Genomic DNA, 13,403 nt, shown 5'->3' on the forward strand with positions numbered 1-13,403 from the left:
TTAATGTTCATTCTGGTCACATCAGACTGCACCACCCTTCTCTCAAATGGTGCCTCAATGGCTCAACCCGTTGTCTAGTATTGTACTAAAGACCTAGCATCAGATTATAATAAAATCATGGAAATTAGCATTCTGCTCATGCTGTCAAAAATTGAATTATATTGCTACTCTGGAGAAAGCTATTATTTTAGGTGCTGTTAGTCCTTAAATTCAATTGCTTATTGGTATATACTTCCTGTGCTGGGAACCTAGTGTGAGCCCCTACCTTCCTGTGCTCCTACAGAAATGAAAGCGATTGCCCAACCACTTGGTGTGGAATAAACTTAGTGAGGCAATGTGCAGTGTTCTGTCTGTGAAAGTTGGTATTATATAGGCTGAGACAAACTATGGCTGCTCAGCACTGAGCTGTGGGGCTTGGTACTGCACTGTGGTCAATATGGTGAGTGTGGTCAATGCTGGAGACTAGCAGTACCTGTTCTGGGTGTTGACAGGCTGCCTGAATCTTGGTCTTCCTCATTACCTCCTGTCGGGTCTGATGGGCCACCATTGAGGTCTGTACTGGGGAAAGTTATACAACCAAGTGGAGGGAGGAATCATCAGCAGCTTCCATCACATCCAACTATTATTTTTCTACTCAACACCAGCTCTCACTGGCAGCTAGTCCATATTTCCTTGGTGGCTTATTCTACTTTCACTTTTCCACTGATTATATCACTTTAACTCTTCCATTGCTTTGGGAGTGCAAGAGGAGGGCTGTGCCCATATTTAGCTTCCTGGAACAGGGGAGGGCAGTACTTTGCTCCAGGTTCCTGGTTCACCACTGCTAACAGTAATGACCTCTTAATTTTGTGCTCCTTACATTTGCTTTCATTATCTTGCCTTTTCTGCTTCCTTCAGGGAACTGTGAACATATATTCCAGCATCTCTTTATTTTTGTACAGGCCACAGTATACTCTTATCATGTCTTGTTTTCCCATGCACTTTTTCCTTCAGATATTTTACTTTGCAATTCATATTCAGATTCAATTTCATGGACACAGTTATCACCATCCTCCACCAGAACAGAGCATTTAACATTTGAAACAGTACAATAAGCCTCTGCTGTGGGTAAGTTTTTAGAGGACATTGACCATTTGATGCAAGAGGAAAAATAGCTTAAGATATGTCCTGGGACAAACATTCTTTGCCAATTCAGAAATCTAATGCCAATGCAAATGATATATTGAAAAGGAGGGACTAAATGGATACTTAATAAAAAATTGGTTCATAGCCAGAAGAACCTGTACATATAATAGTTTAGAATTTCAAATGGAGACCTTTTCCTGTTTGCCATGATTGATATGCCTAATTATTGTTAAATTTAAAGACACATTTCTTTGCCAGACTTCTAAACTTTTAACAGCTGACCCGGACATGCTTAAACCCCTCATCTTAGCTCCATAACAATAACAAGCAAGATGAAAATCTTTTGTGTGATGTTTTGTTTGATCAGATGAATAGGATGGGCTATCTTGCAGTGATCTCCACAATCAACATTGACATGGTGTTCACTCATAGCTCCCTGCATACATTTTCATTTTCCACTGCAGATTGATTATATATCTAAGTTAATCTTACAAATATCAAAGTGTTCAAACTTAATTTTTTCAGCAAACATGCTTCATCATCTGAACTAGAACTACAAGGCTGGAGGGACACATCAGAACCAGTATATTTTGGCCCCATTTTCAGCTACCTTATACCTTCCAGACCATCAGCCCACATGCAATGCCCCGTTATTTTTAATGAAGTTTCCTGGCTGGTACTGATTTAAATGCCCAATTCTCTTCCTCCACCCTCCACTTTCACACAGCCACCAAACAAGTATATGCAAACTGCTGAACCATGCACACAGCTTTTGGCAAAGAGAGGATAAATTACTTGCAAAATTTTCAATCTAATTCAATCAAGCAAGCTAAGGGCACTTCAACTATGAGGTATAAATTTTAAGCAACTTATGCTCACCAAAATGACAAAATTGAATTTCTGTTTTTAAAACCACTGCCAATTAACTGGGAAATATTGGGTATTTTTAAACAATTTTAAGAGATAACAACAAAATTAAAGACGATCTCAATGTGAAGATAATAGTAATTCTAAGGAAGTTAAATTATACTAAGAGTTCCTTAGTAATTCCTAATAATTGTTGAGGAATTCCTTAATATTAATTCTTGATAGTTCCTTAGAGTTATAAACCACAAAGAGTATATAGGAGCCTGAAGTTTCAATGTTTCAGGAACAGCTTCTACCCATCTGCTATCAGATTTTTGAATGCACAATGAACTTGTGTACCCTACCTCACTTTTTTCATTGCTCTCTTTTTGCACTACTTTTAATTTTAATTTCATATATTTTTGTAATTTATAGTTTTGTAATGTACTGCTGCCACAAAACAACAAACTTCTCGACACATCCCAGTGATATTAAACTGATTCTGATCCACCCAAGACATTCATTGCTCCCATGAAGGAGGTGCTACAGGAGCCTGAAGACACACTCAATATTTCAGGTCTACCACTCTACCATCAGGTTTCTGAGTGGCTATAATGAACCCATGAACACTATCTCACTATTTTTCCTTTTTGTTTTTTCTTGCTCTCTTTTTTTTCACTACTTATTGTTTTTATTTACAGTGGGTTCCGATTAATTGGGACACATCAGAACCAGTACCTTTTGGCCCAAATAAGTGGCTGCTCCAATTAGCTGAAGCTTCATGGAAATAATTTAAAAAGTAAAAAAAAAGACAAACTGAGTTAAATTATGTATTCAAATGAAATAAAAAAAAACAAATTGGAACACTACTGATACTACAAAACTGTATTAGTTCCTAATAGTTATTGACGGAGGAATTCATCCAGTGTACATTGCTGAGTTCTTTTGACTGTAAATGAGCAAAATCAGTGCAGACCTAGTGTAGATAATGGGCTGCTGTCATACAATGCTTTTGACAATTACATCCTCCAAATCTTCATTTTTATTGTAACATTCAAGATGATTATCAATACCTTAATTCTTCATAGTGCCTAACTTGTTGAAGTAGTGAAATCATTTCATTGTCACTCCCTGCCATTTCTGGCATCTCCAAGCCTGTGAATGCTTGAAAGTGCAGTGAGCAAAACAGTTCTGAATTGTCTTAATATTTATTTCTCACCAACTATCAGTGACAAAAGGCACTGCTTTTTGAACATAAACACATACAACTAATGCTACTTAAAAACACTAAGCATGATGTAGTGCCTAATGGCTGCAAGTGTATGTGACTGACACTAGTTAGAAATTGTTCAGCAATAGACTGCTGCCCCACTTCAAATGACAGTGTCCCAAAAAAAGTGAAGGGAACCCCAGCTATTTTCTCCATTTAGTTTTTGTTCTTTGAGTTGTCCCAAATGAGCAGCTGCCCTGATTAACCAATGGCTTTAATTAACTGGAATCCACTGTATATATTTCTATTGTAATTTATATTTTTAAATTTTGTGTTGCAATGTACTGCTGCCCCAAAACAACAAATTTCACAACATATGCCAGTAATATTAAACCCGTCTCTGATTGACTATGTATCAATAGAATGGTTAGGCAAGCACAGATGTGGCAAATGGAATTAAATCTGAGCATGAATCACAAAGTGAAATATCTGAGGGCAAAAGTGCATGATAAAAGTATACTGTGGCATGTACAAAAGCAAAGGGATGCTGGAATATATATAAATGAGATTTAAATGTGAGGATAACAGGGTGGCACAGTGATACCTGTGGGTATTGGAATGTAAATGCCTATATGCCAGAAAAAGGGGATTTATTTCTTGTTAAATACAAGATATGCAGATTAAAATTGTGCATTTTGAATCGGTGTTAGCTAAGATCTTAAATTCAGCCACTTGGTGGTGTAGTGGGATCTGCACCGGACTTCAAGGCAAATGGTCCCTGGTTCAAATCTGGCTGGATCCTTACACACTTTCCTTCCATGCTGACTTGCACGTTGAGCCAGAACTCGGCCTCGTTAAAAATAAAAACTTACAAAAACACTAAAGAAACAGCCTGAAACGTCGACTGTATCTCTTCCTAGAGATGCTGCCTGGCCTGCTGCGTTCACCAGCAACTTTTATGTGTGTTGCCTTTTGTATAGCGATCTACAGCCATCACTGTTAATAGTCACAAACAAGAGAAAACCTGCAGATGCTGGAAACCCAAGTAACATACACAAAATGCTGGAGGAACTCAGCAGGCCAGGCAGAATCTGTTGGGGGGGGGAAATACAGTCAAGGGTATCAGGCCAAGATCCTTTAGCAGGACTGGTTTTCTTGGTTTTGTGCGGTATGGAAGGTTTTAAACAGACAATTATTCTTCACTCCCACCCTACTAAGCCCAAGGGGATTTACTGACATTTCATCAGAACAAGTTGCAGTTTGCATAGAACACAGTGAGATAAATGGCCATGCTTTTGGTGTTTGTTGCGGGAGAAATATTCAAAGTAAGTTTATTATCAAAGTGCATATGTCACCATATTCAACCCTGAGATCCATTTTCTTGTGGGAATACACAGTATTTCCAAGAAACATTAACTCTTGGATAAGTGATAGAAACATGGAAAACCTACAGCACAATACAGGCCCTTCGGCTCACAAAGCTGTGCCAAACATGTCCTTACCTTAGAAATTACCTAGGGTTACCCAAAGCCCTCTATTTTTCTGAGCTCCATGTACCTGTCCAGGAGTCTCTTAAAAGACCCTGTCATATCCACTTCCACCACTGCCGCCGGCAGCCCATTCCATGCACTCACCACTCTCTGCGTTTTTTAAAAAAACACTTCCCCCTGACATCTCCTCTGTACCTACTTCCAAGCACCGTAAAACTGTGCCCTCTCGTGTTAGCCATTTCAGCCCTGGGAAACAGCCTCTGACTATCCACACGATCAATGCCTCTCATCATCTTATACACCTCTATCAGGTCACCTCTCAACCCCCACCACTCCAAGGAGAAAAGGCCAAGTTCACTCAACCTATTCTCGTAAGGCATACTCCCCAATCCAGGCAACATCTTTGTAAATCTCCTTTGCACCCTTTCTATGGTTTCTACATCCTTCCTATAGTGAGGCGACCAGAACCGAGCACGGTACTCCAAGTGGGGTCTGACCAGGGTCCTATATAGCTGCAACATTACCTCTCAGCTCCCACGATTGATGAAAGCCAATGCACCGTTTGCTTTCTTAACCACAGAGTCAACATGCGCAACAGCTTTAAGTGTCCTATGGACTCGGACCCCAAGATCCCTCTGATCCTCCACACTGCCAAGAGTCTTACTATTAACACTATATTCTGTCATCATATTTGACCTACCAAAATGAACCACCTGACGCTTATCTGGGTTGAACTCCATCTGCCACTTCTCAGCCCAGTTTTGCATCCTATCAATGTCCCGCTGTAACTTCTGACAGCCCTCCACACTATCCACAACACCTCCAACCTTTGTGCCATCAGTAAATTTACTAACCCATCCCTCTGCTTCTTCATCCAGGTCATTTATAAAAATCACGAAGAGCAGGCTTTCCAGAACAGATCCCCAAGGCACACCACTGGTGACTGACCTCCATGCAGAATATGACCCGTCTACAACCACTCTTTGCCTTTTGTGAGCAAGGCAGTTCTGGATCCACAAAGCAATGTCCCCTTGGATCCCATGCCTCCTTACTTTCTCAATAAGACTTGCATGGGGTACCTTATCAAATGCCTTGCTGAAATCCATATACACTACATCTACTGCTCTACCTTCTCAATGTGTTTAGTCACATCCTCAAAAAATTCAATCAGACTCGTAAGGCACGACCTGCCTTTCACAAAGCCATGCTGACTATTCCTAATCATATTATGCCTCTCAGGATCTTCTCCATCAACTTACCAACCACTGAAGTAAGACTCACTGGTCTATAATTTCCTGGGCTATCTCTACTCCCTTTCTCGAATAAGGGAACAACATTCGCAACCCTCCAATCCTCCTGTCCCCATTGATGATGAGGCTCAGCAATCTCCTCCTTCACCTCCCACAGTAGCCTGAGGTACATCTCGTCCAGTCCCAATGACTTGCCCAACTTGATGCTTTCCAAAAGCTCCAGCACATCCTCTTTCTTAATATCTACATACTCAAGCTTTTCAGTCCGCTGTAAGTCATCCCTACAATCACCAAGATCCTTTTCCGTAGTGAATACTGAAGCAAAGTACTCATTAAGTATGTCTGCTATCTCCTCCAGTTCCATACACACTGCTCCACTGTCACACTTGATTGGTCCTATTCTCTCGCATCTTATCCTCTTGCTCTTCACATACTTGTAGAATGCCTTGGGGTTTTCCTTAATCCTGTCTGCCAAGGCCTTCTCATGGCTCCCTCTGGCTCTCCTAATTTCTTTCTTAAGCTCCTTCCTGCTAGCCTTATAATCTTCTAGATCTCTATCATTACCTAGTTGTTGTTATTGTTTTTTTGAACTTTTTGTAAACTCTTCTTTGCTTCTTGACTAGATTTACAACAGCCTTTGTACACCATGGTTCCTGTACCTTACCATCCTTTCCCTGTCTCATTGGAATGTATCTCTGCAGAACTCCACACAAGTATCCCCTGAATATTTGCCACATTTCTTCCATTCATTTCCCTGAGAACATCTGTTTCCAATTTATGCTTCAAAGTTCCTGCCTGATAGCTTCATATTTCCCCTTACTCCAATTAAACGCTTTCCTAACCTGTTTGTTCCTATCCCTCTCCAATGTTGTGTAAATGAGATAGAATTGTGATCACTATCTCCAAAATGCTCTCCCACTGAGAGATCTGACACCTGACCAGGTTCATTTCCCAATACCACATCAAGTACAGCCTCTTCTCTTGTAGGCTTATCTACATATTGTGTCAAGAAACCTTCCTGAACACACTTAACAAACTCCACCCCATCTAAACTCCTCACTGTAGGGAGATGCCAATTGATATTTGAGAAATTAAAATCTCCCACCACAACAACCCTGTTATTATTACACCTTTCCAGAATCTGTCTCCCTATCTGCTCCTCAATGTCCATGTTACTATTGGGAGATCTATATTTATATAAAAAAACACCTAGTAGAGTTATTGACCCCTTCCTGTTCCTAACTTCCACCCACAGAGACTCTGTAGACAATCCCTCCATGACTTCCTCCTTTTCTGCAGCTGTGACACTATCTCTGATCAACAGTGCCACGCCCCCACCTCTTTTGCCTCCCTCCCTGTCCTTTCTGAAACATCTAAAGCCTGGCACTTGAAGTAGCCATTCCTGTCCCTGCACCATCCAAGTCTCTGTAATGGCCACAGCATCATAGCTCCAAGTACTGATCCACACTCTAAGCTCATCTGGTTTGTTCATGATACTCTTTGCATTAAAATATTCACATCTCAAACCATCGGTCTGAGCGCGTCCCTTCTCTATCACCTGCCTATCCTCCCTCTCGCACTGTCTTCAAGCTTTCTCTATTTGTGAGCCAACTGCCTCTTCCTCTGTCTCTTCAGTTTGGTTCCCACCGCCCCCACCCCCAGCAATTCTAGTTTAAATGCTCCCCAATAGCCTTAGCAAACCTCTCCTCCAGGATATCGGTCCCCCTGGGATTCAAATGCAACCTGTCCTTTTTTTGTACAGGTCACTCCTTCTCCAAAAGAGGGTCCCAATGATCCAAAAATCTGATTCCCTGCCCCCGCTCCAATCCCTCAGCCACGCATTTAGAACCATAGAACATTACAGCACAGAAACAGGCCTTTTAGCCCTTCTTGGCTGTGCCAAACCATTTTTCTGCCTAGTCCCTCTGACCTGCACCTGGACCATATCCCTCCATACACCTCTCATTTATCCTGTACCTCATTCTATTCCTATACTTGCTGTCACGTGGCATAGGCAGTAATCCCGAGATTACTACCCTTGTGGTTCTGCTTCTCAACTTCCTTCCTAACTCCCTGTGGTCTGCTTTCAGAACCTCCTCCCTTTTCCTGCCTATGTCATTGGTACCAATATGCACCACAACCTCTGGCCGTTCTCCTTCCCAGCTCAGGATATTGTGGACGTGATCAGAAACATCCCGGACCCTGGCACCTGGGAGGCAAACTACCATCCATGCTTCTTTCTTGCATCCACAGAATTGCCTGTCTGACCCCTTAACTATACAGTCCCCTATCACTGCTGCCACCCTCTTCCTTTCCCTACCCTTCTGAGCCACTGGGCCAGACTCTGTGCCAGTGGTGCGGGCATTGTTACTTCCCCCGGGTAGGCTGGTCCCCCCAACAGTACTCAAGCAGGAGTACTTATCTTCAAGGGGGACAGCCACGGGTACTATCTAGCATCTGCCTCTTGCCCCACCCTCTCCTGAATGTTACCCACTTGTCTGTTTCCTGAGGCCCCGGATTGACTACCTGCCTATAGCTCCTCTCTATCACCTCCTCACTCTTCCTGACCAGACGAAGGTCATCAAGTTGCATCTCCAGTTCCCTAACGCAGTCCTTAAGCTGCAGTTTGACGCACCTGTCGCAGATGTGGCCATCTGGGAGGCTGAGTGTCTCCCGGACTTCCCACATCTGACACCCAGTACAGAACACCGGCTGCACACACATTCTTTCTGTCTGTATTCTACACAGATAACCTACCTTGCCTCGACCTGTTATCGCTAAAGCCCTGTTGAACCAAAGCCTTCCTACTCTGTCTCCCTCTACTCCAAAGCCTGCTCTATAAAGCTGTCTCCTTTTAAACTCTTCTCACTGTTCTCACTGGCTGACATCCATGCGCTTGCGCAATTGTACCCTGATCAAACCCCTGAAGAAATAACTCAAACGCTGGACATATTTTTATGAAATTTTAATATCTTATGTGGATCATAGCATCACCTAAAACAGCAAATAAATCATCTATAAATGCCAAAAATCATGAGAAATTAGGAGTTAACTAAAGGAAAATAAATGAAAATCTCCACACCAGGAGACTGAAACTGCTATATGATCACCATTAAAGTCAATGGAGGATCAGATCCTGCACCACTTCTTCAGCATAATTGTTAGGATACTATAGCTAGATGGGTTTCTATGGAGTTTAGTGATAGAGCATTTTGTCTGATTGACGGTGTAGAAGTTCTGAGCTTCAGTTTAAAGCCTAAATGCCATCTGGGAGCCATTGATATTTGTAAGGGGGATCTAGCCACTTTAAAATCTCTAACAAAAGGAATAAATCTCCATAATTGTGAGTATAGCTTTTTATTGTCTGATTATTGTCTGTTTGGCTATAAAGTGCTTATCAATCTTTTTCCACCTGCAACTTGAATAAATCGTTCTTGAATTTTAGATATGTTTAATGGACATCCAGTGGGTCGATAATACAAATCTGTACCTTTTAAATTTATGCAGTCGACGTTTCAGGCCGAGACCCTTCGTCAGGACTGCACCTCTTCCTACAGATGCTGCCTGGCCTGCTGCGTTCACCAGCAACTTTGATGTGTGTTGCTTGAATTTCCAGCATCTGCAGAATTCCTGTTGTTTTCCTTTTAAATTTATGTACAGCAAGTGTTTTGGTATCATGGTGTTGAATTAATATGTGGAAGAGTAGGTAACTCAGTCCACAACTTGGTTTCAGTATTTATTTGTAACTTTACAGATATTAAAAGGTGCTGTCTAATTTGTTCAATAACAATGGGAGCCTTTGCACTTATCATTATTCTTGCAGCAAGATCCAAGCCAAATGTCTTCTGTCTGTAATTTTCAAAGCAAAGCATTTCTTGGAAACAGCGTGTTTTTTAAAAAAAAATGTCCCTTGCCCTCAAGTATCAAGAATTTTGTGGGTCATGGATGTTTATTGGCAAAACCGGTGTTAGTTGTCCATTCCAAATTGCCCTGCACTGAGGAGACAGTAAACAGTTGTCTATATTTTGTGGGCTTGACTCGTACAGGCTGGAGTGACATAGACTTTTTTTTTTACAAAAAGCTTGTGCTGGTTTTTAAAGAAATTTTTGGCTTTTTTGTGTTGCAATTACAACCTAAGGTAGTATGGAGCCTAACCCTGTGACTTGTGTAATTATGACAGCAGTTGACTTTTTTTTAAAGAGGTCAGCAAGTTACTCAAATGTTTAATAACACCCATCTTATTGAAGTCTGTCCTTTTCCAGATTCCTTTTCATTTTACTTGGACCAGTTGGAAAGGCACAACAATACCATGAGATTGGTAGATCTATGGCCACTATAATGACTGATGAGGTAAGTCTGCCTTGAGACAATGGTGTGCATGTCATTGATTGGGTTGGTGCTGTTTTAGGTGATGCTATGATCCAGATAAGATTATTAAAATTTCATAAAAATATGTCTAGTGTTTGAGTTTCCCTTGTGTTCCTTTCAGGATAAAGTCCAGTTTTCTTTCCTCATTATTCAGCCCCATGACACTGTAGGATTTTGAAACTAGAACATGCAAGAGACATTTTATGTGCTTAACAAAAGCTACAGCCCATCACTTCCATTATGAACAAACTAAAGCAATTGCCTTACACCAGCATCATTATGTGAGATGCCATCCCTTAAAGTGAACACAACTCAATGAGTGTTAGTTCTTCCCACGCACTGCCTGAACATTTTCTGTTTTTTTGTCTTGGACTTCCAGCATCTGCATTTTTGACTGGGATATGGAATTTCAGACCTAAATTTCTCCACTTCACCTCTTTCTGAGTGGCCTTTAAACCTACCCTTGAAACCATTTGCATAAATTTTACAGAGTACACTGATTTTGAGCTGTTAAGCCAATCACTGGCCCTTTTGACAGGCAAATGTCACTACCTAGTCTGCACCCCCCACCCCAGCGCACATCTTCCCGCCCCCCCCCCCCATTGAAGTGGCAGCAGCAACTATCCTTTGGAAATTATTTCACAGTGAGATTTAATTTAACTGTTTAATTTGAAAGACTTTTTAAGAGCTTGTTAATGTAAGGCTGGTTCATTTGCTCTGGAAAACTGAATGACACTGAGATGAAGCTATTTTTCATTTCTATTTCTGAATTCTTTATGAAATATGTTAGAGCAAGCAGCGAGCTGGATGTAACATCAATTAGATTATTGTCAGCTTCATGTCTGACAGGAAATACAATCTGCCTGTACTGGCTAAGACATGTTTTATTTGCATCACAGATTTAAGATGGAATTCCTAAACTAGTAATATAATAAATTGGGAAGTGTTGTGGGTCAAGAGCAATTGCAGCAGTACTCAGCCTCTGGATTAGAGGAAGTGAAATTTGCCTTTGCTGTTTAAGGAGAAGTTGGATAGTAAGGAAACAAACTTGGAAATAATTTGTAGATTTAAAACAATTTTGTTGATGCATGGAGTTAGTTATAGAAAAGTGCAGCACAGAAACGGGCCCCTTGGCCCATCTAATCCAGTTTGATGGATGCAATATAGTGCAGTTATCCCTGCATTGAAGAAAGATTTGGCTTAGTAATGTATAGGAATGTAATCGTGATTTAGGCATAGATCCCTGGATAAAATTAGAACTATTTAGATTATTTGCACTTAAAATGGACTTCACTATTTTCTTCTTTATTTTGAATGGTAGGTACCACCACGATATTTTGAGTTGGTGCCAGCCTCAGAAAAGTAAAGAAGATAATATTATAGAAATTGCTTACAATGCAGTATTTTTTGTGGCTTTGCTCTCTTTCAAAGAGCAGGCTGAATTTCTGTAGATATCTGCTAAATATGTGCAAGGAACGTGACTCTCTCTTGTGCCTATATTACTGATTACAGTTTGACTAAAAAACTGAATTGCTCAGGTGTACACCATTAAATGCATTCAAAGGGTAAAAATTGCTGTTTCCAACCATTAATACACCATTACGTGTAACTAAACCAGCAACTAATCTTGTAGGGCATTAGGCAATTTTTATTTAGTTGCTGCAATTTGTTTTTTAAATACGGTAGATTCCAATTGAGGACACATTAGGACCAGTATATTTTGGCCCAGTTAAGCAGCTGCCCCAATTAGCTGACTTTCTTTGAAATTGTTAAAGTATAAAAAAAAGGATGAACTACTGTTCAATTGAATAATAAATTTTATGTCTAAATGAAATGCAGAACAAATTAGAACACTACCAATACTACTACAGTACTATAAAACTGCGTATTAGTTCTTAATAGTTATCAATTGAGGAATTCATCCAGTGTATATTGTTGTGTTCTTTTGACTGTAAATTAACAAAATCAGCGCAGACACCCAGTGCAGATAATGGACTGCCTTCATGCAATACTTTTGATGATTGCATCTTCCAAACTTCATCTTCATTGTAACATTCAAGATGGCTGTCAATACCTTCCAATTCTTCATAGCTTCTAACTTGTTGAAGTAGTGAAATTGTTTCATTTTCATTTTTGCTGTTTCTGGTATCTCCAAGCCTGAATGCTTGAAACTGAGTGAACGAAAGTTTTGAATTATCTTACTACTTATTTTTTGCTAACTATCAGTAACAAAAATCACTGCTTTTTGAATGCATTCGTACATAATTCACGCTATTTAAAAACAGTAAGCATGGTATAGTGTCTGATGGTCACACAAGTGCACACGTCTGATGCTAGTTAGAAACTGTTCGGCAACAGTCTCTTGCCCTAATTAAGTGGCATGGTATCCCAAATAAATGAAGGGAATCACAGCTGTTTTCTCGGTTAATTTTTGTTCTTTAAGAGCTAACCCAAATAAGCAGTTGTTCCGCTTAACCGATGGGCCAATTAACCAGAATCCCCTGTATTGGCATTTTCTCCCAAATCTGTGAACTATGCATGGATATTTTTAAATGAGATTCCAAAGTGATTCAAAAGGTACACCCTTTACGAAACTGGACTTGAGGTTTGTTGGTGATTAGATCCTGCAATATGAAAGGATCAAATAATAGGCACTTCACTCAGTGTATGTTTTTTAAAAAAAATACAAATGGCCCATAAATTTGCAACCATCATTAAATGAAAAGGCAGTCTTCAGAAGTGGTACTCATTCAGTGGTGAAAAATAATTCTTAAACTCCCCTTTCTTCTTTTCCCCCCTCCCAGTATACTTATTGCTTATAATCCATATTGTTTGAGTGTCAGCATCATTTTTGTTTAATGTCACTATTTGAATAATCGATGTGGACATGTAGACACGTAATCTGGTCCAATACCATTTTAGAGCTGTTTCTTTTGTTTGTGGTGAATGTTAGCATCAATGATTGAATGTGGGGTATTGGATTGGTGTTTAGTGCAGGAAAGCTAAGCTGTATTTTTGCATTTATTTGACATTTGCTGACACACAAGTAATAGAGAAGTAGGAAGGAAAGGACAGTGAAGCTAGTGGAAGATACTCCATGATGAAGCCTGGTGG

At 40.3% G+C, this 13,403-nt stretch overlaps 1 protein-coding gene across 7 annotated transcripts in view; it reads left to right on the forward strand.

The window, feature by feature from the left end:
* Nucleotides 1-13,403, forward strand: part of LOC134340570 (electroneutral sodium bicarbonate exchanger 1-like) — a 196,709-nt gene that overhangs the window by 127,529 nt on the left and 55,777 nt on the right. For all 7 annotated transcript variants that reach the window (XR_010016589.1, XM_063037967.1, XM_063037968.1 and 4 more), the window contains exon 9: nt 10,184-10,271. Coding sequence is in view for 6 of the 7 variants with exons in the window: in XM_063037967.1 (XP_062894037.1) it covers nt 10,184-10,271 (88 nt within the window). In the remaining variant the exon portion in view is untranslated. The remainder of the gene's footprint in view (nt 1-10,183; nt 10,272-13,403) is intronic.

The sequence above is a fragment of the Mobula hypostoma genome, chromosome X1, assembly GCF_963921235.1.
Source record: "Mobula hypostoma chromosome X1, sMobHyp1.1, whole genome shotgun sequence".
Taxonomy (NCBI): Eukaryota; Metazoa; Chordata; class Chondrichthyes; order Myliobatiformes; family Myliobatidae; genus Mobula; species Mobula hypostoma.